Genomic DNA, 27654 nt, shown 5'->3' on the forward strand with positions numbered 1-27654 from the left:
AGAATCCCATGGGCAGAGGAGCCTGGCAGGCTACAGTCCATGGCGTCGCAAAGATTAGGACACAACTGAATCGACTGATCACGCTCTCATGTCACCCTCTTGGCTCTAAAATGCTGAAACGTTTAATAAGTTTTAAGTATTAGTAATGTGTAAATGAAACTGTCCAGCAGAAATGTATGCATTATGTCATCTCATGGGAAAGATTGAGACTGGAGAGGAAGCTTCAGAAGTCTTCTAAGTTGAGGTAATAATTAGAGCCATGAAGAATATGAAAACTTGAAGTGAAAGAATATAGTTAAAGAGCGAAGGATTGAGCCTAAGGGAACACCCATACTCTGGAGTGGGCAGAAGTGAGGCTATTATGAGATATAGAAGTTATTGCCAGATAGGTAAGAGAATTAGGATAGTGTGCTGACATGGGATCCAAGGGAGAGGAGTTTCAGTAGGCATTACCAAGAGTGTCAAATGATACTGAGAGCACTGAGTACCTAGCCTTTGTAAAGCCCCTGGATCTAGCTATTGATTGGGTGGAAGCTCCTTTATGATACTCAAATTCTGTAAGATCATTAGTGACTAACAAAGTGCAGTAGAGTGATGGCGGTGGATGCTAGGCTGTAAGATTTAAGGATTATGTGATAGGAAGAAATCAGAAAGAGTATGATTAGATTACTCTGTCAAGAATTAAAGAAAAGGGACTTCCCTGGTGGTCCAGTGGCTAAGAATCCACCTTTCACTGCAGGGGCCACAGATTCGATCCCTGGTTGGGGAACTAAGATCCCACAGGCTGCGGGGCAACTAAGCCTGAGCAATGAAGATCCCATGTGCCACAATAAGACCTGGTGCAGCTAAATAAATACATACATAAATAAAAAGAATTATAGAAAAAAGATGAGAAAGTGGTCAATTAGAATCAAGAGATATTTTCAAGAAGAGGGTACCTGATCATACTTGCAGGAGGAAGAAAGAATAAATAAATCAGTAATGATTGGAAGTTACAAAGTAAAGAAGGGACAAGTGATTCAGCAAAAATTCCAGAGGTGAAAGGTAATCAAAAGCACAACTGGAGCAGTTTGCCTTAGAAGAGAAAGCATGTTGTCTGAAATAAAAGGAGACAATAATCTACTGAGAACAGAGGAGTTGAGAAACAGGTGAAAGATGTACAATTAGCTATGAGAAATATGCTACACAGCCAATATGCAATATAAGTAAAATGACAAGGTGGTCTGATACATCACCAAGACTGGGAGAGGACATGATTGTGATGGAAACTGGGATAGATCAGAAAGAACGATACATGGAGAAGGGCAGAGGTAGATAAATTCACAGACTTCACTTTTGCAGTCTGATGACACTGGGTAACATGTTTAGCAGCTGAAGCTTTTTGAATGATGATGAGGCCCAGCATCTGAGAGGACTTACCATTCTGACAGTTCTAAGGCATCCCTTCCTCTTCAAAACTAGCAACCACGGTGGCTCTTCTGGCTTTGGTGTCCCTCCTCTGGCAGCACTAGATTACATTATGCATTTATCCACAAGAATCAACAGCTCCCAGTGAAGCACAGAGCTACCCCTGAGTGGTAGAACCTGCTAGTCTGGACCAGCTGGAAGGTTACAAGCATGAGAGACACAAAGGGAAAGGTACTAGTCTCTGAGCCTGAATGAAAAAACAGACCCAGCTTTGAACCCCTAACCGTCCCAAGGGGTTTCCTAGGAATTTAGCAGCAGAGTCCCTTTTCCTCTCCAGAAGGACATATATTGTCCCATCCAGACCTCTAATTTGGTGGAGCTTGGGTTCACAAACATTTCCCTCCCCTTTCTTTTCTGCAGGTCAGAGAATATATATTGAAATTTGAGGCAAAAGGTTTCAATTTCCCCCAGTGAGTAAACTCTTTAGGTATAAAATTTATTTATTCATAAAGGATTTCTCTTTCTTCAACACAAATGCACACATTAAAAGTAAAAAAAAAAAAAAGAGAGAGACCTATAGTTACACAAATTAGAAACCACAGTCTCAGGTCCTGGATTAGGGGTCAAGAGGATGGACAGCAGGAGCAAATAGAGGATGGCTTCTCATCTGTTCCAGGTGTCCTGTGGTCATCTCTCTGGTCAAGGTGGGTAGACCAGAGGGGGAAGGGGCAAAGCTACAGTTTGATGGCAGAGTTACTGGCAAATTGTGGTAATGAGGCCCCTCTGCAGATAGTTTCCGACGATTACCAGGGATGACAGGATATGCTGTCGTAGATGGAACTGGAGTGGTTGGGGCTGAGTGAGTCAAGGGCTGTACTCCATGCTGGAGGAAAAGGATGACACCAATGCTGGTTCCAGTGCCTAAAGGACCATGGCTAAAGGAGATGGTACCTGGGGAACTGAGAGGGGGATTGCAAATTGGAGTAGTGTGGATCCAAGTGAGGTTCATAGCTGGCCATTCGGTGAGGTGCCAAGGCTGCTTTGGTTTTAATACTAGCTGTCCTAGCTGTGTCTGGTCCATCTTTTCCATGGAAGGTGCAGGAGAGGAAGCAGCTGGATAACTGTGGTGGCTTGGAAAATACTAGGGAGGGGGAAAAAAAGAAAAAAAAACTATGTGAGAAGGCTTTCAGATTAATTCCACCTGGCTGCTTAAACCTTGGTTTTCCTTGGGAACTCTGTAATGCCAACATACCTTGCTTTATGCAATAGATAATTTCCTGCCAGGTCATGATTAAGTAAAAGTTTTAGTAACCAAATTCTTGAAGACTTACTATATATACCACACACTATATAGCACTGGCTATTCAGACATATAAGGGCTTCCCTGGTGGCTCAGTGGTAGAGAATCCACCTGCCAATGCAGGAGATGCAGGTTTGATCCCTGGGTTGGGAAGATGCCCTGGAGAAGGAAATGGCAACTGACTCTAGTATTCTTGCCTGGGAAACCCATGGACAGAGGAGCTTGGCTGGCTACAGTCCAGACATGACTTAGCAACTAAACAACAATTCAGACATATACAAAATAAAACTAACAGTCTCACAAATTTTCACTCTTTATAAACTAATTCATTTTAGAATGTCTTTCTAAAGTTTTTAATTGGAATCATTATCTTCCAATTTCTGTATTTTAAGTTCTAATTTTCTATGTTGAGTTCTTTAAGAACTGTGACCATTCCTCAAAACCCATTCTTCCAGAGGGATACAAGGATCCTTGGGTGGGAGTAAAAAGGAGAGGAAAAGTGGTTTAGGGGCAGCAGAGGAGAAAAGATTTTCATAGACAAGCTGTGGAATATTCCTGCATGATTCATTTAGCCAGGTAAAAAGTCTTCTGTATCTATGCAGAAAGCAGGTAAGCTACAAGATGCCGTATGAGGTTAAACTCCATAGAGTTCTTAGAAATGACCCAAACAAAATGGAACCAAAAACATCTAGAAATCAGACTATGAAGGAATCTAGGCATTCTTTTCCTTGAAAAGAAACTTATTGAAAAGATGAAAAGGCCCGGAAGAAAATGGGAGAGGGAGCCCCTTTCTGTATGTACACTTCATTTCTTTGGTTATCTCCCCACCTTTTCCTCAGATAATAAGTTCTCACCTTGGTCAGCTGGTGCCTGCTACTACCCACTGATGACTTTTGGGCAGTTATATGAGGAAACCAAGTCTTTAACATTCCTTCCACCTGTAACAGAGTTCCTAGATAACGCTCTCTGTGAGGGAAAGTAAAAAAAAAAAAAAAAAAAGGCCATTAGGTGTGAAAAAAGCAATAGAACAGGATTGGAAATAGCACTTTATGAAGAAGAGAAAAGAAGCAAAGGGGGGACTTACCCCATCTGTGGCTTCTTCAAAACTCCTAAGATACGCTGGATCCTGTCCATTGCCACGCTCTGCTGGAAAGTGCTCAATCCTGGGGTTAGGAGAGAGACGATGAGATCAAGGATTGAGATTCAAGAATTTAGTCAGCGAAAGGAAAGACAGAAGGGAGTTGAAATTGATTCACCTAAGGATATTGTCACAGGGGAAAACAGGATTCATCAAGGCCCCCAAAACTTAAGAGAAACACACATTTAAAACATATGTGGAGAGAGACAGAGACAGATATGAACCTAGCTCAGATGAGTGCAACTAATTAGATAATTACCTCTCTCAAATCGACCCATCTTCAGGCCCTTCAGTAGGTCTGTGAGAGGGGGTATGAATCCTTGGAGCTCTTTACACTGTAGGAAAACAGGACAAATGGTATGAGAAGACCAAGAATTGCCCACCAGTACTTATTTTTCTATCCGACCTGGGAGCCAGTACTCTCCTTGTGGGGTCCTTATCAACCAAATGAATACTAAGCCACTCTGGTCCCATCTCCTTTTCCCAGCTTTCTCTTACCTTCTGAGCAAAGAGCAGGTCTCCTTCTGTGGTACAACCCTGGATGTTTAGACAGGTCTCCAATTCACCATCTCTTGATCGTTTGACCCCAGATCCTGATATAGAAGAAGCCAAGCCCCGCTGTTCCGAGTGAGATGCTACATGTTGGTTACTGGAAACCTTGGGTCGTTGCCTGCAGCGGATAGGACCAGGGCTTGGCCGAGAACCTCCCTTCTGCCCAACGGTGTCTGGCTTGGGGCCATGAGCCCACTTGTCCTCCCCCTCACTATCGGAGGGGGAGCCAAAGTCACTGTTCACTGGGGAGGTGGAAAAAGAGGAAGAAAGAGAGTAGGAAGAATAGGAAGAAACGCTAGATGGAGAATCCATAGGTTCAGAAGCAGGGTCTGAAGAGCAGCTCCCGGAGTACCCAAAGATCGGGACCTGCAACTGAAGAGCAAAGCGAGGGAGTCTGAAACCAGAATCTGAGGATTGGGAGATGGACTGAGAGACTAGGGTGTACTGTATACGGTAATAACATCTCTTCTCTCCCTTTCCAATATTAATCCTGTCTCGGGCACAATAGAAAAAGTCATCTTCCCCGCCTCCCCCTTCCATTAAGAACCTGGATTGCCTTTGTGCCCTCTGCGGAGCAGCTCTTAGCCTGACACAGACTGTTCTTTCTTCCCTCAGTTCAGAGTAAATGACATGATATGACCCCTTTCTCCGGTTCGCCTTTCTGGTCTCATCCTGACCCCGTAGCGAGCCTCTCTACCTGAGCTCACTCCACCAGCAAGCCGGAAATCTGCACTTGAACCCACCTAGGGACCCTGTAGGAAACTCTCGCCTCTTCCCAACCTTTCTGATCGCCATCCCGGCGCCGGACCATTTCCAGTCGCACTTGCCACGTGATGCGAATCCTCGCAATACCAATATCTGCAAAGAGTCCCTAAGCCCACTACCACCGGGTCTGATCCTCCAGCGCGGATCGCTCCCTGACGTCTGAGTCTCCTCACCTGTGTCACTCGGCTCAGCTCAGGCTGTCCGCAGCTCCTACTCAGACTCTCGAGTCTCGGCTACCCTCCTCCGGCTCCCTCCCACTGGGTCCCGCCCCTTCCCCCTCCGAGACACGTGCAGCTCCGCACGTGCCTGCCCCCTGCTCACACAGATCTCGCACCCTCATTGGTTGTGTAGCCGGTGACACGTGACTCTCGTTATTGAAGTTCACATCCCATTTGCTACAGAATACAGGGGTTCGGCCAATAAAGCGGCTGTCAGGGGACGATTGGTTGGATGGTAAGCATTCTGTGCTCCGCCCCTACATGCGGCTAGCAAGGAGGACCCGGTGATGAGAAAAGGAGGAGGATGGAAAAAGAGTGGAAAAGAAGGGAGGGGAGAAAAAGGGCGGAGCCCGTGGCCTTAAATAGGATGGTGGTGCGCTGAAGCCGCGAGGCTGGAGTGTGCAGACTAGTAGTGTGATCTAAGGTGTGAGTCTAGTGGTGTGGGACTCTTGGTTCTTCCTTGGTAACCGACCCCGTGCCCCCTCTTTTAGCGCCTCCTCTCACAAGTGCAGCACGTGGAACCTGTCAGCGACTTGCGTCTGCAACGTGTGTGAGAACATGGACGTGTGCCACTGTGTATCCTCCTCCAACCCCCTCCGCTCTCCGTGGCCCAGCCCTCGTGACTCCCCGGTCTCTGTTTCACTCTCCCCTCCTCCTCCTTATCCTACAAGTTGGGTGCCTCCTGCCCTGTTGGGTGAAGAGGGTGGGGACTGCTGCCGAGAACACCGCGTCCTCTCCCCGGCTCCCACTGGGGCGGCTCCTCCAGCCCTTTCCTTACATAACCCGCCACGCACGTTACCAGCTCAGATGCCAGCCCGCCATCAATCTAGAGGTCAAAGCCCAGCCGGGTTTCTGACTTCTACCCGGGTTCCTCAGGCCCTGTGTCCTTAATCCTATTTTACTTAGCACAAGGAATGGGGAGGCGGGTAGGTCTCTGATTTCCTAGATTATGCCTTTGGTCAGCTTTAGTTTCTTCATTGGTCCTCTGGAGAAGATTTGAAGAAGGGAGGGTGGCAAAGTCCGGAGTTTACTATTCACTGCCCCTTACAGTTTTTTGTTTTTTTCCTTGCTGCACCACCGGGAGGCTTGCAGGATCTCAGTTCCCCAACCAGGGGCTGAACCCGGGCAACAGCAGTGAAAGCTCGGAGTTAACCACTCAGCAACCGGGGAACTCCCCTTGCAGTATTGAGAGCACTGTGGAGAGAAGGGGACTGGACTCAGGGACTGTGGGCTGATTAAAGCTATAACATTGAAGAGACCGCAAGGGGGCAGCCTAGTTCTGATTAAGGTCGCAAAGATAAAGGGGAAAAAAATAATGTAAAGTTTGTCCCTGCATGCCCTAATTACTAACTGAAAAATGTACATATTTAGAGGCGGGGGTGGGGGGTGGGGGTGGGGAGAGTAAGTAGAAGAGGGTGTGAATTTTTAAAATCTATTCTAAGTAGCTTTTGATGGTTTACGTTTGTTGAACAACGTGCTTATTTATAAAAAGGATAAAAGGGTTCTACTTCAACTTTCTCCAAGCATATTGTTTCAATACTGTATAGGATAAGGTAAAACGGTAGAATTAGAAGAAATTATAGGCTGTGAATAAACCTGTTTGTGGGTGCTTTTCTCTGTTCTTCCCAAAATTTCAGTTCCACCCCCCTCCCTACGGTCCTAATAATTTCCTCCAAATCTACTGTCACCTAACCCCGTTTCTAATCCACCCTTCCCACATATCCTGGTGCTCTCTTCAGTGCTGTGGCTTTAGAACTGGCCCTTATAAAGGAGTAGAGAGTAACCAGATTACTTCATTTATTTATTTAATCTTCCATTCTCCTCTTCCCAGATGCCCATCAACGGGTCTTCCTTCTCCTAAAAAAAAAAAAAAGGGTAGGGGGGAGAAGGCAGTTTGTGGAAAATCAGGGTCAGGGGACTCAGGAAACCTTTCAGGCCCTCCCACCTCTATGGAAACTGCCCGGATTTTATATTTTGAGCTAGATTTCCTCATGACATCTATTAGATGTGTCCCCTCCTTCATTCCTTCCTTTTGCTAAACTTCTTCGTGCCTCTTATTGTGGTTACCAACTTAAAATTCCTACCTTATAATTCAAGTTTCTCTTCCCTCTTCCTTTCCCCCACTGTCTCTCCCCTACCTTAGGGAACCATTCCTGTCCCAGCTTCTGAACTTCAGCCTCTCAACTGTGTCAGGTTGCAGGGCCCCTCCCATTTTGCCCTCTGGCACCTGCAGAACTTTAAACCAGTCCAGGCTGAAACCAGCTCTGATTCCTCAAGGCAGACTGGAAACCTGGAGAAGTTTCTTATCGCTTCCACCTGCTTCTGCTCTAGGAGGTCCTGAAATCATCCCAGTTCAGAAAAAGTAATGACTCTTATTACAAAGGCCTTTACCTCAACATCTCCTAAACCTCCTTGAAGTTAGATAAACTTTTTCTAAATGTGATCCCTCTTCCTTTAAGCAGCTGAGAATTGACCAGGCTGAGAACACTAGCTGGAGATACTGGTAAAACTTCAAAACTCCCCCAAGGCCAGTGGCTGCACTCTTACCTTTTACAGGAAATATATCCCCCCCTGAACGAGGGCCCAGGACAGAAGGAGTGGACCAGGACTCTGCAGACTGGATACAGCGTCATTCATATCTGGACTCTGCTAAAATACACATCCCCTCATAGTAGGCTAGTATCATCCTTCCTACCACCCAGCTCCCACTCTGGAAAGATAACCATCTCTTTATGCCAACCTCTGTCTTCTTTCCTCTGAGCTTAAAGAAAGATCCAGCCCTCCTCCCCATCACTATAAGATGTCCTTTCCTTTGTGCCTTTCAGCCATTCCTGACCATACTAGGGAGCCTGACTCAAATCAGTGACATGTCTTTTGCTTTTTAACCTATGCACATGACACTGTGCTAGTCACTGTGCTAGGTGCCATATTAGTCACTCAGTCGTGTCTGACTCTATGCAACCCCATCAACTATAGCCCACCAAGCTCCTCTGTCCATGGGATTTTCAAGACAGAATACTGGAGTGGATAATCATTCCCTTCTGCATGGGATTGTCCTGACCCAGGGATTGAACCTGGGTCTCCTGCATTGCGGGCAGATTCTTTACTGTTTGAGGCACCAGGTTGAGGCACAGGTGCCATGTATGCTAAGTTGCTTCAGTTGGGTCTAACTCTTTGAGACCCTATGAACTGTAGCCCATCAGGCTCTTCTGTCCATGGGATCTTCCAGGCAAGAATACTGGAATGGGTTGCTGTGCCCTTCTGCAGGTGATCTTCCTGTCCCAGGGATCGAGCCTGGGTCTCCTGTGGCTCCTGCATTGCAGGCAGATTCTTTACGGCTGAGCCACTGGGGAAGCCCGCATAGGGGAATATAAATATGATTAAGACATTGGTCCTACCCTCACAGAGTTTACAATCTAAAGGGAGCCTGCTGCTGCTGCTAAGTCGCTTCAGTCATGTCTGACTTTGTGTGACCCCATAGACAGCAGCCCACCAGGCTCCTCCGTCCCTGGGATTCTCCCCACAAGAATAGTGGAGTGGGTTGCCATTTCCTTCTCCAGTGCATGCATGCATGCTAAGTCGCTTCAGTCGTGTCCGACTCTGTGCGACCCCATAGATGGCAGCCCACCAGGTTCCTCTGTCCACAGGATTCTTCAGGCAAAAATACTGGAGTGGGTTGCTGTTTCCTTCTCCGAAAGGGAGCCTACTATATACTTTCAAATATTTATCTGTCCTTGTCAGTCATCAGCTTTCCATTCCTACTGATTCCTCCCATCTATGTACAACTATATTCAGACTGCACTTTGATTCTGTGGCCCTTTCTAGCTGTTGCTCCTTTTTCTCTCTCTTTGGCTGCACCTCGTGGCATGGGGGATCTTAGTTCCCCAGCCATGGATTGAACCCATGCCCCTGCATTGGAAGCATAGAGTCTTAACTACTGGACTTTCAAAGAAGTCCTCTGCTTCTTTTTTCATAGTTGGTCTAACTTCTCCCTCCACTTCCTCACAATGTATTCCCTCTCTAATGCCACAGAAAGTAGCTTTTGGTACAACCACTCAATTGAAACTGCTTTCTCTGTGGTTATCAATGACCTCCTTCTCCTTGGCCTATTGGTAGCTTTTGACTGATTATATTAAACTTTCTCTTCTAGACTCTATAATACAAATTTGGCTATCTACCTACCTCTCCAATCAATTTGTTTCCTTTTCCTTGGTTGATTCCTCTCCTACTAACTAAAGACACAGTCACTGGCCTTCCCATATTCTTTAAATACTGGATCTACTGAGGTTGTCTGCATTCATAACTTTGCACTTAGAACTGGAGCATGGACTGTAAATTCAACTTGGCCAATACCAAATTTATAACTTCCCCCCTAAATCACTCTGATCACTGTGATCTCTGATCACAGTTCCCATTTCAGTCAACCATTTTCCCAGATGCCCATATTTAAAACTTAAAGTTATTTTTAAAACTCAAGTTATTTTAACTCTCCTCTTATTTATTGCCCATATGAAATTATCACCGGAGCAAAGCATTTTCTTCAAAGTGTTTATTTTTCTTCGCTCCATTAAAAATGCCACTTCTGGGGCTTCCCTGATGGCTCAGTGGCAAAGAATCCACCTGCCAATGCAGGAGACATGGGTTCGATCCCTGATCCGAGAGGACCCCACATGCCTTGGAGCAACTAAGCTCGTGGGCCACAACAATTGAGCCTGTGCTCAGGAGCCCAGGAGCTGCAACTACTGAAGCCTGCTTGCCCTAGAGCCTGTGCTCCGCAACAAGGGAAGCCACTGCAAGGAGAAGCCCTGGCAGCAATGAAGACCCAGCACAGCCAAGAATAAATAAATAAATAAACAAACAAAATGCCACTTCCCTCATCCAGACCTTTAATGGATGCAAATCTCATTAATTTCTCTCCAATCCATTGCATCCTTCATATGACCTGATAAATCATTTTTCAAAAATACCACTTTCATCGTGCATTTAGTACATGGGAGAACATACTAGGCCCCCTATTGTTTGTAAGTCTGAAATTTACCTTGATACTTCAGACTCTGTAATTTGGCCCTGTGTTCCCATATGTGAAATTATCAAGCAAATACATGTAGCCTTGAACATTTTATTTGTTAATTTCCTACTGTTCCTTTCCATATACCATCTCCTTCAATCATACCTCAACCACTAAATATACCCTTCTTGTTCTATCCTCCTTGTCTGTGCAGCTCTTTCACTCTTGGAAGAACTAATCTTCTTCCGAATTGCTTTCACCCTTTTATAACTTACTGCCAATCAAAAGTTCACCTATTCTTCAAAGAAGTGTCTCAAGAACAGTCATCTTCTGAAAGTCTTCCAGACGACTTCAACCTGTACTAATCTCTCTCCTTCCACCGCCTAAAGCACTTGTTTGTTGTATGCTGTCAAATTTGTATACAATTTAACACTGTTAAAAACCTTTTCATTTTGTTCCAAATGTTTCATAAGTGTAAACTTGAATTTTATGAATATTTTGAGGACAATAACATTATAGATTTCTTTTTCGTTAGTAGCAACATCCTTAGCAGCTTTAGGCATAGGTTATAAAACATGGTGGCCAAGTGGTAAAGAATCTGCCTGCCAATGCAGGAGACACAAGAGACACGGGTTCGATCCCTGGGTCGGGAAGATCCCTGGAGAAGGAAATGGCAACCCACTCCAGTATTTCTTGCTTGGAAAATTCCATGGACAGAGGAGCCTGGCAGGTTACAGTCCATGGAATCGCAAAGAGTTGGACATGACAGAGCACTAGACTCTGTATATGTATGCAAACACATTAAATACTATTCAGCTGAAATTTAACTGCACCAACTCTTCTCTGTGTTCTGTATACAGGGTTAGTATTAAATCTCAGTGAAAGAAATGATGGACAATCTGAGATGAACACCTGCATTGTAGTACTAGTTATTTGGTTCCCCCATCCACCAAAGCTTCCCTCTGCTCCACATCACCAGTCTGGGGATCCATCCAGGGTAAGGGATGTCTGTCTCCCTCCCCACTTATCCCCAATCCACTCACTGGTTCCATTGTCACTGGTTTCTCTGTTACAGGCTTCTGATGGTCAGCGCGGTCTGTTTCATAACTAATGGTAGTCTCTGATGCTTCGATTACCTTCTCATCCAACCTGTTCTGCCCTCAGTAGGGTTAGGAAACAGAGTTACCATTGCCTCCGTTCAACATCCTCACAAATTCTCTATTTAGATTTCTTTTTTACTTCACCACCTCTTCTCCCCTCCAACCCCTCATCCAAGACTTACACTCAGGGATCTTTCCTACTTAATGTTTGCATGGATTAGGTACCCGCCCCATTCACCAACTCCCTTGACTCGGGGATTGTTCCTCCCTTTCAGTGTCTTAGCAAACCTCCTGCGTTCTGGCTTCATCCCCAGCTATGGTTAACAAATTTGTTTCAGATTCACTACCTAGTTTCATTTCACCTAACTAATTTTTATTCCTGTTCATTATTTACATTTCAACAATGTCTAGTTTCTTTTTAACTGCCACCTATCCTGATCCTCCTAGAGGATCATGTAGATGTCACTCACCACTGGGTTCTCTAACTCAAACATAGAGTAATCAACAGTGAAGTTCACACCAAAGTCATCTGGGGGGGAGAAAAAAAATAAATAGTTACAAATCAGAAAGGTAGCACTGGATTCGGAAAAGCGAAAAGGAAGAAATTGTTCAGAATACTTCAGTTTGCTCAAGTTATAAAATTAACTGGTATAATATAATTCCACAAACTTTAAGGGTTTCCCAGATGGCATAGTGGTAAAGAATCCGCCTGCCAATGCAGGGATACAGGAGACTTGGGTTTGATCCCTGGGATAGGAGGATACCCTGGAGTAGGAAATGGCAACCAGGTCTAGTATTCTTGCTTGGAAAATTCCATGGGCAGACAAACCTGATGGGCTAAAGTCCATGGCGTTGCAAAGAGTCAGACACAACTGAGTGACTAAGCACATGCACACAACAAACTCTAATGTTAAAAATGTTTGTGAATGTGTATGCATTTATATTTTCAACCCGATATCTAAAATCATGCACAGATTTGAAAATTTTCAAGTTATTTCAACCAGTTTCTAAAGGATCACTGCTGCTGCTGCTCCTGCTGCTAAGTCACTTCAGTCGTGTTCGACTCTGTGTGACCCCATAGACAGCAGCCCACCAGGCTCCCTCATCCCTGGGATTCTCCAGGCAAGAACACTGGAGTGGGTTGCCATTTCCTTCTTCAATGCATGAAAGTGAAAAGTGAACGTGAAGTCACTCAGTCGTATCCAACTCTTTGCGACCCCATGGACTGCAGCCTACCAGGCTCCTCCGTCCATGGGATTTTCCAGGCAAGAGTACTGGAGTGGGTTGCCATTGCCTTCTCTTGAGAAATAACATCATGAGTTTGATGGCTTTTGCTCAGAGGCAAATTTCTCTCTGATCTAGTTATGCCACTGCAAAAGGAAAAGTCAGAGTCTCAGAACTGAATAGCTCCCAAACATCTCTCTAGCCTGTGAAGGATCAGAACCTTATATGTACTCACCATAGTTGGGGGTGACTGTATAATAATAGATCACCTGATAATAGTCATCCTCTTCCAGTTCTTCTCCATCCTCATATTCTTGTCCTAGGACAAGGACTGGAGGTCAAGGGGCATCTGGAAAGCCTTAGCAATACAAGGTCACCAGATGTTGACCTCAGCTCTATCAGTATTCTTTTTTTCTGCCTCCCCTCTATTCTCTCCCTGCCTCTGTACCTCTAAACTCTTCTCAGTCTTCTGGGCTCCTTAATGCTGACAAGCCCCGTTACTCTGTGCCCTTTCAATCTGGGAATCCCCAGAACTGAAAATGAGTCCCTTCACATACTGGAACCCAAACTAAGCCTTAAAAACGTAGGAAGCAGGGAGATGCCAGAAATTAAGACCTTCAAATCTACTGCTCAGTATTATGCTCCAGACCTACTGTATTTGTGAGAGATCTCCTCTTACCAGTGTCCCCCACAATTAACTAACACACACAGCCTTAGGCTTTTGGACTTGGGCTTTAGTTCTCGTTTTCAGTGCTAACTAGCAGGATATCTCTGAACAATCCAGTTAACATCTGCTTTCTTCAGATGAGTCAGATGGACTAAATGACCCATCTGCATTAGTTTTTCTTCCTTCCCAGGATTAAAAATATGTGGCTTTGACATGACTGGGTCAGGAATTCTAGGCCTCCTGCTAATTGTTTTCTAAACTCCTTGAATGTGCTCTCTTAACCCCAAGCAGTGACACAACAGTCTGGAGGAAGAGGAAACAATGAGAGCACCTGGAAGACTGGGAACAAAGGAGGGAAGAAGCCAAGCTACTTCTGGGACCCTGTCACTGAAGGCAGCCAGTACTCAGGATTCTAAAGGTCACCCCTCCTGGGTCTTTACTAAGACAAGGCTTTTTCTCCAGTTCTTTGGGAAAGAAGATGCCCTGGCTTCCCTCAATAGTTTCAGACTGCTCCACCTTCAAGGAGTCCGCCTAAGTCCACTCTCATTTTAGTCCTTCTCATCTCACTCAACTCTGTGATGATGGTGAGCTGAGTTCACTCTTGTTCGGACCTCCCCATGTCTGGGGCTCCATCCGCACCAGCTGCCTCTTCTTTGACAAGATTCTGCTCTCCTCCCCCTTTCCTCTAATTTCCAGGTCCTCCCTCTGCCCCTGACATCTAACACCGATGGGAGGGGGTTGTCCCTCCTTACTGAACTGCACCTCCTGCCCTCTCCTCGTATGCTTTTCTCCCACCATTTATGGTTAGAAGACCTGGCTCAAAAGCCCAGGGAGAGACGTGAACTTACCCAGGATGAGTGGCACAGCAAGAATGGCTACAAAGAGGACATCCATTCTGGATTCTGTTCTAGTGCCTTGCAAAAAGGAAATTACACCGTTTCCCACCAAACTTACCCCGCCTTCTGCCCTCCTCCAAAGCAGCGAAGGAGCTGCAGCAACTCTTCTCCCATGGGGGGAATTCCCCGCCCACTTGCTGCCTGGCTAGGCCATCAGCTACTACCGGTGCAGTTCTCAGTCACAGTGGCCCAGATTAGAGAGACAAAGTGAATTTTGATGGGAACATGTTCGCTGAGACGCCCTGGCCCTAGACCAGATCCAATCAGGCCACCTGCTGCCACTTTCTGAAAAACAAAACACACAAACAAAAAACCAAACCAAACAACAACAAAAAACCCAGCTTACTGTGGAGTTTCCCCTCTCCCCTGCTTTCCTTCCTTGTTCCCAGTCCTCACAAAAACCTCACTTTCCCTCTCACTGTCCCTAACTGACTATCCTCTCCAGAACTGCCCTTCTCCCTGAGGCTTCATCACAGTCTCTTTCTTCACAGTCAAAATATTCTGAGGAAGGGATAAGCATTTTTTCTAGAGTGAGAACAGTCCCCTCCCTCTGCTTATCTCAGACTAGGAAGTATGGGAGCATATCAACATCACCATCTACAAGCACCTGCTGCATTGATTCTGATTAAAAAAAACAAGAAAACGACTTTCAGTCAAGACTAATTCCTTCCTCTTTGCTAAGTACTGACCCCAACTCACCTCTTCAGTTTCTGCACACAGGATGGGAGAAGGGAGGAAGCAGGTACTCTTTCCCTGTGGTATATGCCACACCTCTTCTCCCTTTCAGTCATTTGGTGTGTTCCCTTCCTCCTAGCCTACAGGGGTGGAGTTCATCTTATCCTTCTCTCTGCTTTTATAGTTCCCATTTTCATTCCATTCAGTGTAGAAACATTTAGCGACATATTGCTGGGCACAGTGTGCTAGGCCTAGTCTGACAGGCAATTTAGGGTTCCGAGGCAAGGAACTAAGAAAAGAATTGTTTTTCTTCTTTTTTAAAGGGAGTTAATAAACATCTATTAACAACTACTATGAGCCAGGCACTATGCAAGTCTCCGTGGAAACACTAATGAACAAGATAGGTTTAGTGCCTGTTCCTAAGTCAGAAGATGCTGTGATAACAGCTTGGAGGAGAGATGATGTCTTATCCCCATCTCTTCTGGGCTGCTATGCTCAGAAGCAAGATTTAATATAGAGTCTGGAGCACTGACCAGGATGCTCCCACCCTCTCAACCTTATCGGGGGCAGATTTGCATGGTTCGTTCTCATATAAATCTATATAATCTACTCCTTCAGCTCCTTTCCAGAATTTTCCAGAAAAAATGTAAAACTCTTATGTGGATATACATCTATGCGTTGCCATAAATCATTTCCAGAAGGAAAGGAAGGCTGGTTCTCTTTGAACAATTTTTACAGTGTTTTGGGGCTACTTTGATAACTTTCTCAAAAGCAGTGTTCCAGTTTCCTCATCTTCCCATCCTGGCACTCTTGCCAAAACATCCTCCCTAAGGACTAACCCTACCCCCATCCAAATGAAGTTACAGTACCCTCTTACAGTTTCACTTTCTTTCTCTCTAAAATGCATCCCTTGTGCCTTCCCTTCCCCCAGTCTGAGGAAAAGACATCACTGATGTTCATTTTCAGAAAATAAATAGAGGAAGTATGACATAAAGGGAACTGAGTAACTTTGATGGTGTGGGGGGAAGGGGATAGCTTTCCTTCAACTCCATAGCTATAATTGCTTTTTACAAACAGCTTTAACTCCCAATTCTAACTCAAAATCCCCTCTAACCTACCTAACATTGCTATCCAGGCTCCTTTTACTTCTTTCTTATTCGCTTGTCATTACAGATGAAAGCTTCATTAGCGACACTGTATCGTATGTTTCCTACACTAGCCTGTTCAAAGAGCACCTACTTTTAAGTGTAACCTTCATTTCTTAGGCAGTATCTCCAGCTCATTTCCTCTCATTCAAGTAAGAACAATACCCGTCCCTATCTCCCGACACCCTCTATCCTGTGATTTCTTTGTATTTGTTCTTTAGTTTCTAACAGGATCTTCCCCCTCTGCAGCTCCTCAAGAAAAGGTAGGATTGCTACCATACTGCCCCATAAAATAACGAAAGGAAACAGCGACCAAGGCCGAACCGAACCGAACCAAGGAACCTGGGTCCGGGCCCAGCCCACTGCTTTAACCGGCAGAAGCCACTCCCAGGTCCGAGGTCCAGGGCGAGGAAAGCTGGACTACAACTCCCAGCAGGTCGTGAAGCCACGCCCCACCCAGAAGCTCCGCCCCCACGGATTCTCCTTCCATTGGCCCCCAGGGGGTGGGGATTAGATGGGAGGTGGCCATGAGGCTGCAAAGGGGTTTGTTCCCTCCTCGGCTTCCGTAGAGGAAGTCGCGCTGACTTGTGTGTGTGGTTTCGGTATCCCCGCCTTCCCCGGGGGTCCGGGGGGTGACATTGCACCGCGCCCCTCACGGGGTCGCGTCGCCACCCCACGCGGACTCCCTAGCTGGCGTGCTCCTCCCCTTCCCCTCTCTTGGCCGGGTCTCCACCCTGCCCCCAGCTGCCCAGCCATGGGGGCCGCAGTGTTTTTTGGATGTACTTTCGTCGCTTTCGGCCCGGCCTTTGCGCTTTTCTTGATCACTGTGGCTGGAGACCCGCTACGCGTCATCATCTTGGTCGCCGGGTGAGTTAGGGGGTTGGGGAGACGCAGAAGGACGCCGAAAAGTGAGATCCGAAAGGAGCTTGAGGACCTGGGGCGAGCCTGGGAACCTGAGTCTTTCTCCTGCTCAGCGGTTTCCGATTCTTTTGCGACCCTATGGACTGTAGCCCGCCAGGCTCTTCTGTCCATGAGATTTTCCAGGCGAGAGTACTGGAGTGGGTTGCCGTACTGAAGAAACTACTTCAGGGAATCTTCCCTACACAGGGATGGAACCCGCGTCTCCTGAGTTTGCTGCATTAGCAGGCGGATTCTTTACCACTGAGCCACCTGGGACGCTCCAAGGGAAGCCTGAGTAGGGGGAGACAAGTTGGAGGTGAAGATTGGGAAGGGTCGAGTCAGGGATCTGAGTGATTTGCCCTTTCCCGCAGTTGGTTTCCGCCTTGCAGGGATCGCACAGATTCCTCCTATACTCCTCCCGGCGACGTCAGAGGAGGCCCAGGGCCAAGACTAGTGAAGGGGCTGTGCTGACCTCACTCGGCCCTACGGGAGTATCCAGGAGTGGATACCTCGCCCTCTTGTGTTCCTACACTCTGGCTTTCATAACTCTGCAGACCCTTTAATCAGATTTCTAAGCCTTCCCCTGCATTCAGATACCTACAAACTCCCTTGGTGGAGACACCTATCCTATCTCCTCCCTGTCTCCCTGGCCATCCGGAAGTCCAACTTCCGCTTTTTATGCTGCAACCTTGATTGGTTTCCCTCTTTGATTTCTCAGGATGCCCTCTGCCCTTGCTTGTCTGATTGCCCTTGTCTTTCCTCAGGGCATTTTTCTGGCTGGTCTCCCTGCTCCTGGCCTCTGTGGTCTGGTTCATCTTGGTCCATGTGACCGACCGGTCAGATGCCCGGCTCCAGTATGGCCTTCTGATATTTGGTGCTGCAGTCTCCGTCCTTCTACAGGAGGTGTTCCGTTTTGCCTACTACAAGCTGCTTAAGTAAGAAGATGGGATGGTCTGGAGGGGAGAAAGGCAGAGGACTGAACTATAAATGGGGCAGCCCTGGGTGGTGGTTTGGACGAGGAAGCACCAAGGGAAGACATTAGAGGGAAAGGAGATTCCTGCCCTCCCTCATGTTTCCCCTGTCCCACCCACCCCACCACACCCCAGGAAGGCAGATGAAGGGTTAGCATCGCTGAGTGAGGACGGAAGATCACCCATCTCCATCCGCCAGATGGCCTATGGTGAGCCAAGGGAGAGGGACTGGAGGAGGGAGTTGGACACTCGTCTCTCCCAGGGAAGCCTCTAAACATCCATGTGTCCTAAGTGGCTTCTTGTTTTTCTTCACACCTGCCTTCCAAGGATAGGTTGCCTGGAGGGAGAGAAGGTGGCGGGGGGGGGGGTGGGGGGGGTGGGGGGGTGGGGGGGTGGGGGAATTGTGCCTGGGAATGGGGAGGGATCACTGGCAGGCAGGCTATAGTGATCTCTGGCATTGATGAGACCCTCCCTCCCCCTAGTTTCTGGTCTTTCCTTCGGTATCATCAGTGGTGTCTTCTCTGTTATCAATATTTTGGCTGATGCACTTGGGCCAGGTGTGGTTGGGATCCACGGAGACTCACCCTATTACTTCTTGACTTCAGGTAAGGTCCACTTTCTTTGTTGCCTTCCTGCCCCATCCATCCCTTAGCCCTGACCTGATTTACTGGCCCTCTCTGGGAGACTTCTTTGGCTCAGCATCTCAGGAGGCTGGGAGAAGACGAGGGATGTATCTCATCCCCATCTCCCCCCCTGCAGCCTTTCTGACAGCAGCCATTATCCTGCTCCATACCTTTTGGGGAGTTGTGTTCTTTGATGCCTGTGAGAGGAGACGGTACTGGGCTTTGGGCCTGGTGGTTGGGAGTCACCTACTGACATCGGGACTGGTGAGTTGGGGACAGGGGCCTGAGTTAAGAAAAGAACTTAATGGTGAGTGGGATGGAGGGGAAGTACATGGTCACTTCTTAACGTTTAAAAATCTGTCTTGAGAGGAGGCATAAAGGTGAGTCTTGAGACGTCTCTCACCTCAGCATCAACTGTATATCCTGCTCTGGGGATTCTCTGGGGAGGAGTTTGAATGGATTAATCAGATCATAATGCAGATGGCCTGAGGTGAGCAGGAATAGCAGAAACCTTTGGGGGAGCTGAAAATCACAAGATATTTACTGGTGCTCTGAAGGACTGGGGGATTTGAGGGAGACCTCTGGGGAGGTTTGGGTCAAAGGCACAATGGGAATATGGGGATTAGAGGGAGAATCTAACTTCTTTTCTACTCTTCCCCCATCACTAGACATTCCTGAACCCCTGGTATGAGGCCAGCCTGCTGCCCATCTATGCAGTCACTGTTTCCATGGGGCTCTGGGCCTTCATCACAGCTGGAGGGTCCTTCCGAAGTATCCAGCGCAGTCTCTCGTGTAAGGACTGACTACCTGGACCGATCGCCTGACAGATCCCACCTGCCTGCCCACTGCCCATGACTGAGCCCAGCCCCAGCCCGGGTCCATTGCCCAACATTCTCTGTCTCCTCGTCGGTCTGTTTCACCACCTTCAGGGTCTTGCTTTGTCCATTCGTGTGTGACCTTTAGTCTCTAGGCTTTACCAGGAACAGTCTGGGTTCAGCCAGTCAGTGACTGGTGGGTTTGAATCTGCACTTATCCCCACCATCTGGGGACCCCCCTTCCCCTTGTTGTCCAGGACTCCCCATGTGTCAGTGCTCTGCCCTCACCCTGCCCAAGACTCATCCCCCTTCCCCTCTGCAGGCCGACGGCAGGAGGACAGTCGGGTGATGGTGTATTCTGCCCTGCGCATCCCACCCGAGGACTGAGGGAACCTTGGGGGGGACCCCTGGGCCTGCGGTGCCCTCCTGATCTCCTCGCCCTGTATTTCTCCATCTCCAGTTCTGGACAGTGCAGGTGGCCAAGAAAAGGGACCTAGTTTAGCCATTGCCATGGAGATGAAGTCAATGGAGGTTCAAGGGTAGACGAGCTCTGAGTTTCCCAGTACCCCCTCCCCAGACTGGACATCTTGGTCTTTTTCTCAGGTCTGAGGGGAACTATTTTTGGTATGATAAAGACCCCAAATTGCCTTTTTTTTTTGAGTGGGGGGAGGGAGGAGATATGTTGGAATTCTTCTCCTAACCTCCTTGGACTGTATTTTCCCTCCTCAACTTGCTCCTTATGACTGGGCTTATACCTGTTCAGCTTTCCCCTTGGTCCCAGGCTTTGGGGGAAAGGAAGGAAGTGCATGTTTGGGAACTGGTATTACTGGAACTAATGTTTTAACCTCCTTGACCACCAGCATCCCTCCTCTCCCCAAGGTGAAGTGGAGGGTGCTGTGGGGAGCTGGCCCACTCCAGAGTTGCAGTGCTCCTGGAGGAGTCAGCCTACCATGACATCACAGGGAAGGAGGGCAGATTTTTTTCTAGTTTTTAATTGGGGTGTGTGGGGGGCGGGGAGGTTTTCTATAAACTGTATCATTTTCTGCTGAGGGTGGTATATCCCATCCTTTTAATCGAGGTGTTTGTGATTTTGACTAATAAAAAGGACTTTTTAATTGTGGGGGAACTTGGCTTTCAAAGGAGGGGATAACGTGTTAGTGAGGTTTCTGCCCTCTCATGGCTCTTTTCCAACCTCCTTTCTAACCTGGCAATTTCTGGTTCCCTCCAAGGATAGCTTCGACGCGAGGGCAGGGGATCTGAACTCATGTCAGAAACTCTGGGTTAAACATCTTCCAGAAGTAGATCTCCCCTCCTCCAGGACTGGAGTAAAAGGAGTTACTCACCCATGCTTCCGTTTGTCCACCTCTGCTATCTGAGGCACTAAGGAACACTCCCATTCTCAAGAGCTCCAGAAGTAAAGCCATGTGTGGGGTCAGCAGCTTTAATTTCCAAATATATTGAGCAAAAAAAAAAAAACCAAAATAAACAGCAGCAACCCTTTTTCCTAAAGGGAGATCTTATAGCTATATCTAGGGACAGGGCTATAAAGATGAGGGGACGGGGACTGTGGGCCACATCCCCCTACAGCTACACACAGTAGACCCTCTGCATTGTCGTCGTAGGGCTGTCCTGATCTCCATGTTCTGAGGCTGAAGGTTCTGTTGTTCTTCCTTGAATGAGAGCCTGTCCATATCTCTGTGTAGGGACTGTCTGGAGGAAAGAGGGGTGTTGGCCTACTCCTTCAGTATTTCCTGGCCAGTCCAGGTGCCTCCCTTGACAAGCACCCTGACAGCGGAGCAAGTGGAAGGCATCAGAAATGTCCAGGAAGGAGCCTATGCCTCGGTGGCTCGTGCTGAGGTGAAGACCACACTTTTCCGGTTTCTTAGTCTCTTCCTCCTGGAAGGGAGAATGGTTCGTGGAAATGCCTAGTGTCCGACATGAAACAGATTAGAGCTGGACTAACAGCATGCTTTTCGGGACAAAAGAAAGGACTGGAAGAATGTAGAGTAGGACCTCACCGGATCTTTCTAGCGATGAAATAAACAGCCAGCAGAAGGCAGAGACAGCCAACCAGGATTCCTACTCCCAAACTCAGCATTTCACCTGGGAGAGAGATGGAGGGTGTCCGCCTAGGACTGACATAGATAGTGGGCCTTTCCCTAACTTGCTGAGGAGCACCACACCGTGTACCCCACACCTTGATACCTGGGAAAGACCATCTTACCTGTGGTATACGAGGGTCCCACTGCAAGGGAAGAAAACCTAGGTCAGTGAGACCAGATCCCCACCCAGCTAGAAGCTGCCCTGTGCCAGCCCTGAGGGCTGGGCACGTTGGTTCCCAGTCCAAGCAAGGCCTGGGAATCCCTTCCCCCTTTAGCCTTCTTTTCCTTCCTAGGGGCATCCTAGTTCCTGCCATTGAATCCGCCAGTTCCCTGTCCCCTTTTCCAAGCCCTGTACAGTCACCTTGGATGAAAGAAGCAAAGACCATCCGTTGATTGAGAGGCTGGGGGGCTCGGTAGTTCTGTACCAGGGACTCAGAGGGCTCTTCCTCTGTGGAGAACAATGTCTCCTGAAGCTTTTCCAGCTGAGGAGCAGAAGCGTGGGACTCAGGGATGAGCGGCTCTTGCTTTGGGGAGTGGGGAAGGGCTTGAGGTTACAACTCTGCTGCCTCACCTCTCCACTGCTCACCTGTTCCATGGAAATCTGGGCCCTTCGATGGAAGACCGTCCAGAGCACACTCTGGTAGCAGGGTGGAGTGGTGAGCGAGCCATTGTAACGGAAGTACTGCGCCAGCAGTGGTGGGAGCAGCCCTCTCACGTTGAAGGGAGGCACGGAGGTCTTCTGATCTGGGCAAGGACAGATTCGGGCTCATCTTCCTCTCACTGCACCCTCGCTTACCTAGACAGGGCTCCTAGAAGCAAACCCCTTGGTCCCTAACTCACTGCCTCATCCCAGGCCTCTCAGGCCTTGAGAAATTTCCCTGAAGTCTACTGTGACTTTGTCTTAAGATAGATTTTTAGGGCTCACCTTTATGCTTGATTTCATGCAAGTGACTCAGAATGTGTTCATAAGCTGGATTCTTAGTCTCACCCACCTGGATGGGGAAGAAAGGGAGGAGAGTGTTCAGGATGAGTCCATGTTAGAAGTCAGACATTTGTGTGTAGGATACATGGTCTAAATGGGTTGCTGACTTGTCTTGGGAGGATGACCAGCAACAGACATGGACAGAATAGGACTGAGGAATGCAGAGGGAGTGGAGGGGGGCCTGGGAGGGATTGGGGGCCACTGACCTCAATGAGGATGCCCAAGACAGCCAGGCCCTGAGGCCTCTGAGCAGCCTCACTCAGGCTTTCGTAGGAATCAGAATCATAATGTACAATGTGGAGCTAAGGGAGAAGACAGGGAATTGAATCATTTGATGTTTCTCCACTACCCACTCCCAAAGGCTTTGATCCTAGCCACTGCCACCACCACCACCACCTCTCGCATGCAGTATATCTGCCCCACAAAGCTTGCCCTTTCACCCCAAGTGTGACTGGTCCTAGTTTCCAGATCCCTGGCACCGATAGTGCCTACCACTACATCCTAACCCAGGTCTTGCTCCTGGTACCTCTGCAGCTGTGGCTTTGCCATTGATCAGGTGCTCTGACCCCCAGGGGCTTCCTTTCTGACCCCAGTGCAGGTGGAGTTGGGCAGCTACATATTTTCGGGGAAGTCCATCCAGATACAGAGTGGAGGGCAGAGAGAGTTGTACTGTGAGGGAAAGACAGCAAGTAGTTAGGGTTGGTGGAGTAATGTGGATGCATTCCTACCCCGCCACCAGCCAGTTGCCACCACTTCTTGAGAAACTTGGCCAGCCTTTTCTGTCTCACTGCACAGCACCCAGTTCTTCCCATTTTGTTCAGTGGCTCAGTCGTGTCCAACTCTTTGAGACTCCATGGATGGCAGCACTCCAGGCTTCCCTGTCCTTCACTCTCTCCTGGAGTTTGCTCAAATACATGTCCATTGAGTCAGTGATGCCATTCAACCATATCATCCTCTGTTCTTCCTATAGGACACTGCTTTTCTTTTTTTTGGTGGCACCTTGGGGCGTTGGCATGCAGGATCTTAGTCCTCCAACTAGGGATTGAACTCGTGCCTCCTGCAGTGGGAGCATGGAGTCTTAACCACTGGACCACTGGCTGAAAGTCCCAGCCACTGCTTCTCTAGTGAAGATCAATGCAGTACTATGATGCTTACCTACCCCTCGACCACCTTTGGCTACAGAAGCCTCATCTCCATTCTCGTGTCTCCAAATTTATAGATAAAACCTGAGAATTTAGAAGTTAGGAGAATGCTTCTTCACCTCTGATTCCTAAGATTGGAACTGGAGCTTATGTCTCCTTGGAGGCCAGGTCTTTTTTACCTGTGTGGCCATTATTGTGCAGGTTCAAAGGCTCAGTGCCAGGCTGTTCATATCCATGGGGCTGCAGAGGCAGTAAGTCAGGGTCAAAAGTCACACTGTCTGTCTGGATATTGATGGGGGACTGGGCATTGCTTCCACACTCAGGGTAAGAGGCGGGCCAGTGGTCTTGACCATGCGGACCTGGTGGGGTTATCACAGACATTTGTCTTGCCCTCCAGCCCCAACCACCCTTCAGCAACCCTCCACCAAGCTATTTACCTCCATGGAGGCAGACATGCACTTCCCTCCACCCCATATGAAGCCCTCAGTTATGCGGGGCTGGGTGAGGGAGGGGTCCCTGCTGAACTCGCTGCGGCGGTTCCTTCCCATGGCCTATCCAGGGGCAGTGATGATTCCCCTGCTCTCCTGATGAATGAGGAGCAGTTGCCTTTACTTACTGGTTCTCTTGTTGGAGGATACAAAAGCTAATGAGAGGAAGAGGAGATGGATAGAAAGTCTGCAGAGCCAGAGAGGTGGATTTGAGTAGGAGCAGGAAAACTGGGAAAATTATTCTAGAGAGGTAGGGTCTCTGGGGAACCCCCATCAAGTGGCCTTAAGATTCAGACCTGCTGACTTCCCATCACTGACTCCTTGCTCTCACACTGGACCTTACATTGACTCAGGCACTTGGTTAAGTTGAAAGGAATCTGGTTGCACCTCTGCCAGGGTCACACACTGTCCTGCTGGCCTCTCCCTCACCCCTGACCTCAGGTTCTATCCCAGTTCCAGATTCAGGTGGGGGTAGGATCGATCAGGATAGAATGAGCAAGGAGGAGAACTGGCAGCTAATAAGCTCATGGCACCTTCCCCCACCCGCTTCCCTCTCCACTCCAGCTCCCTCACTCCCACAGAGATCGACAGGACTGGCTTTTCTGCTGAATCAGGGGGTGTGGGATTTGATGGTTAGAACGGGGTCTAAGAATCAATCTGAGCGAAAGCTGGGGCGTGGGGAGTTGGGGAAGGGAGGAGCTAGGATGAAAAGCTAACGGAAACCTCCCCACCCATAAGTCTTCCCGCCAGGTGAAGAGGTCCCAGTGAGGAAGGGGTGTCGGTAGGCCTGAGGTTCTGCTCTCACCCTCATACGTCCAGTGTTGACCTGCAAGGCAGAGTAACTTGAGTTACAGCCAGCACAGCCTGAGGCAGGGAGCTCCTCCACTCCTCCCCTTCCTTTCTCCTCTCTCCTTCCAGCACTTCCCAAAGGAAGCCCTGAAATTGGACACCGCAGTGGAAAGGTCGGGGGGTCTATTTAAAATCTCCAGCCAGGCTGTGCTTGTGCTCACAGAGTAAAGGGGGAGGAGAATTGAAAAGAGATAAAGCCAGGAGACTAAAATTAACCTGGATCCAAATGTGCAAATGCCCAACCCTCACTTTTCTCTAGCCTGTGCCAAGCCAGTCTAACACTTGGGCTGAGGTGAGGGTGTAGGCAGAGGGTTTGGAGGAAGGGGACTGGAACAAGGGGAGGGGCAAGAAGTTCAGAGTTGGTGGCCATGTTGCTGAGAGCAGAGGACGATTATTCCTTTGCTTTGAAGCTTTGTACGAACCCAAGCACTCAGCTCTGTAAATGTATGAACCCAGGCAATGAACATTTACGTTTCTCCTTCTTGTCCCAGTAACTCTAAAGCAAGCTTTCCCCATCACCAGGAACCTCTGCTCCCTAGGTTCCCAGATGACTAGGAGAGCTGGGAGTCACGTAGAGTCTACTCTACGTGGAGGGTGGTGGGTGGGCACAGGCAGCCAGGCTGGCAGGGACAGGATGAAAGTAAAGCATTGTGTGTGGAAATGAGAGCTGCCAGCTGGGTCACATGCCAGGCTCTCATGCAGTCCTGTCTTCCGGATGGAAGGTCTGGGGTCTGCTGGTCCAGCCCTCACCCAGGGCCGTGAGGGCCAAACTGCTTCAAGGGGAAAAGGAGGCCTTCCTGCAGGTTGTCTCTGCATTTTTCAAATTGCTAGAAACTTTGGAGAAAAATTCTAAATCTCCACTCCCTGCCCCCTGCAACCTCAGCTCTCTTATTTCCTTAAATAAATCCCTTAGACTGCTAAGATATCCTTGATCTCATCACTGGGCTCTTCGACTGGCTCATCCCTCAGTTCACACAATTCTGAAAAGCAACCCAGAGGAAGGCTGGAGGCAGCCTTGCACTCACCAGCTTAGTAGGACACCTCAACAACTTAAATTCCCTGGTTCTGGGCAGGCTAACAGCCTTGCCCTTTCCCTCCCACCAAATTCTCAACACAGTGGTCTTACATCTCTTCCTCCTCTTTCCTGATTTTTTCCTTTCTCCTCAGGTGGAATTTGCAGCTCTCCTTGACTAGGTGCCACTCCGCCCACTCATCTTCTTTGCATTTTCCTTCTGCCCTCTAGACACCTCCCAACTCTGTTCTTCCAACACATCTTAATTCCACATCTGCTCTGTGCTGGATACTGCACTAGACACAGGGATCACAGAAATGAGCGGTAGGGGTCCTGGGGACATTCCTGGAACACCTCAGCCATTCCCCGGAGAATTCCTCCTCCTCTCCTGGGACCCAAGTCCTTTGTAAATTGTAAAGAGACTAACAATATGGACTATTATTGCTACTGCTTTCAGGAAAAACCGGTAAATTGGTCGCCCCATGGAACAGAGACCACTCCAGTACTCTTGCCTGGAGAATTCCATGTTCAGAGGAGCCTGATGGGCTACAGTCCATAGGGTTGCAGAGTCAGACATGACTGAAGTAACTTAGCACACACGCACCAAGAAAGGAGAGGGCACTTTGGCCGTGAGGTTCGTAGTCAGGGATCGGGGTCTGAGTTTGGCAGGAGGTGTAGGAATATTCCCCTGACCACCCCCTCTATGAGTCCTCTGTCCTTTCACTCCAGGTCTCTTTGGCTCCCTAATTGGATGAGTTTGTAAATAAAGAAGGCCAGGAGGGTAGCCTGGGACTAGGGCAGTGGGGAAAGAGCTCTGAAGAGACTTTGTAGCCTGCAAATCGATTCTGCGGGAGGTGTGTGTACATATTCTGCCCCAGGCTAGTTTGCCCCCATCCCCACCCACAACAAGGCTGGAAAAGCAAAGGGCAAAGAAGGACAGTGGTCTCCTCCAGAGTCCTCTCTCTTTCCCTCCATCCCCGAGCCTGCGCCTATTATCCTAGCCCCCAGGCTTCCTTTTACACTCCTCCTCCATTAAACATGCAAGGCAACGTGTGTACATCAGCACAGACAGACACACAGACACCCAGATGTACCTACCCCCGTTGGCAGTCAGGATCCAAATCACCTCTAGCAGGAGGGTGAAGAACAACATGGTGTGCCCGGAAGGAGTGCAAGGTACTGGGGGTCTGGGGACTAGAGGACTAGGGCAGGGAGAGAGAGGCGGGAGGAGAGTAGAGAGAGAGAGAGAGAAAGAGAGGGTTGGGCGGGGGAGGACAGGAGTTTCCTGGAGTTGAGTGTATTTGTCTTTCTCTCTTGTTGTCTTTGTGTCTCTGCAGGCTTCCAGGGGATTTGGTTTTCAGTGGGGGTACCGTGAGTTTCTGGTCTCAGGATAAATCTCTCGCTGCTTCTCTTTCTGCCCTCTCTCTTTTTACCTCTCTTTGCAGTCTTCACTTGCTGGCCAGCTACTTCCAATTGCCTCCTGCTTTTAAGGTGGCTCTGGACGGGTGTACGTGGAGGGCGGGGGGGGGGGGGGCTGCCTGGGTTGCTGGCGAACAGCTCCTTAAATAGCCGATTAAGCATGCAGGATGGCCCTGCTCAGAGTAGAGCGCGGCTGTGAAAACGGGAGCCCTGGCCCCGGCTCAGGAACCCAGCTGGGGTGAGCTCTTCCTTCCTT

The 27654-nt window shown here is 48.5% G+C and overlaps 4 protein-coding genes across 26 annotated transcripts; 1 reads left to right on the plus strand and 3 right to left on the minus strand.

Annotated features, from left to right (window-relative positions):
- Positions 1–1889: 1889 nt before the first annotated feature.
- Positions 1890–5421, minus strand: CIART (circadian associated repressor of transcription). Of its 3 annotated transcripts, none has more exons than XM_081487836.1 (6): positions 5336–5421; positions 4344–4769; positions 4105–4180; positions 3792–3870; positions 3562–3673; positions 1890–2548 (listed from the first exon to the last, which is right to left on the minus strand). In XM_081487836.1, exons 2-6 carry the CDS (start codon positions 4707–4709, stop codon positions 2024–2026), a joined length of 1158 nt encoding a protein of 385 aa, XP_081343962.1. In that variant the 5' UTR covers positions 4710–4769; positions 5336–5421; the 3' UTR covers positions 1890–2023. The 3 variants fall into 3 exon arrangements, with proteins under 3 accessions (XP_081343962.1, XP_081343961.1, XP_081343963.1); XM_081487835.1 differs by having other exon boundaries at positions 5178–5421; XM_081487837.1 differs by having other exon boundaries at positions 5141–5421.
- A 1747-nt stretch (positions 5422–7168) lies between these two features.
- On the minus strand, positions 7169–15754 carry C5H1orf54 (chromosome 5 C1orf54 homolog). 3 transcript variants are annotated; one of them, XM_081487846.1, is made up of 7 exons: positions 14334–15754; positions 12982–13031; positions 12725–12858; positions 11959–12017; positions 11432–11542; positions 7928–8029; positions 7169–7237 (listed from the first exon to the last, which is right to left on the minus strand). In XM_081487846.1, exons 2-6 carry the CDS (start codon positions 13020–13022, stop codon positions 7931–7933), a joined length of 444 nt encoding a protein of 147 aa, XP_081343972.1. In that variant the 5' UTR covers positions 13023–13031; positions 14334–15754; the 3' UTR covers positions 7169–7237; positions 7928–7930. The 3 variants fall into 3 exon arrangements, with proteins under 3 accessions (XP_081343972.1, XP_081343974.1, XP_081343973.1); XM_081487848.1 differs by lacking the exons at positions 12725–12858; positions 14334–15754 and adding an exon at positions 14228–14298 and having other exon boundaries at positions 7928–8026; positions 12948–13031; XM_081487847.1 differs by lacking the exons at positions 12725–12858; positions 14334–15754 and adding an exon at positions 14228–14298 and having other exon boundaries at positions 12948–13031.
- Positions 15755–16660: 906 nt separating this feature from the next.
- Positions 16661–20913, plus strand: APH1A (aph-1A gamma-secretase subunit). Of its 4 annotated transcripts, none has more exons than XM_081487840.1 (7): positions 16661–16962; positions 17760–17930; positions 18102–18175; positions 18449–18571; positions 18726–18853; positions 19258–19381; positions 20639–20913. In XM_081487840.1, the coding sequence occupies exons 1-7, from the start codon at positions 16850–16852 to the stop codon at positions 20662–20664; spliced, it is 759 nt and encodes a 252-aa protein (XP_081343966.1). In that variant the 5' UTR covers positions 16661–16849; the 3' UTR covers positions 20665–20913. The 4 variants fall into 4 exon arrangements, with proteins under 4 accessions (XP_081343966.1, XP_081343965.1, XP_081343968.1 ...); XM_081487839.1 differs by lacking the exon at positions 20639–20913 and adding an exon at positions 19727–20519; XM_081487842.1 differs by lacking the exons at positions 18102–18175; positions 20639–20913 and adding an exon at positions 19727–20519 and having other exon boundaries at positions 17896–17930.
- CA14 (carbonic anhydrase 14) lies at positions 20830–27440 on the minus strand. 16 transcript variants are annotated; one of them, XR_014053085.1, is made up of 11 exons: positions 27078–27440; positions 24924–24944; positions 24068–24273; positions 23810–23989; positions 23015–23157; positions 22695–22790; positions 22432–22498; positions 22093–22250; positions 21868–21988; positions 21423–21533; positions 20830–21300 (listed from the first exon to the last, which is right to left on the minus strand). XR_014053085.1 is itself a non-coding variant. In XM_081487843.1 (11 exons), exons 1-11 carry the CDS (start codon positions 27130–27132, stop codon positions 21237–21239), a joined length of 1011 nt encoding a protein of 336 aa, XP_081343969.1. In that variant the 5' UTR covers positions 27133–27440; the 3' UTR covers positions 20830–21236. The 16 variants fall into 16 exon arrangements, 2 of the variants coding, with proteins under 2 accessions (XP_081343969.1, XP_081343970.1); XM_081487843.1 differs by lacking the exon at positions 24068–24273 and adding an exon at positions 21629–21649 and having other exon boundaries at positions 21423–21507; XM_081487844.1 differs by lacking the exon at positions 24068–24273 and adding an exon at positions 21629–21649 and having other exon boundaries at positions 21423–21507; positions 24850–24944.
- Positions 27441–27654: the final 214 nt, after the last annotated feature.

Source organism: Giraffa tippelskirchi, chromosome 5 (assembly GCF_054371585.1).
Source record: "Giraffa tippelskirchi isolate mGirTip1 chromosome 5, T2T-mGirTip1v1.2.pri, whole genome shotgun sequence".
In the NCBI taxonomy this organism is placed as follows: Eukaryota; Metazoa; Chordata; class Mammalia; order Artiodactyla; family Giraffidae; genus Giraffa; species Giraffa tippelskirchi.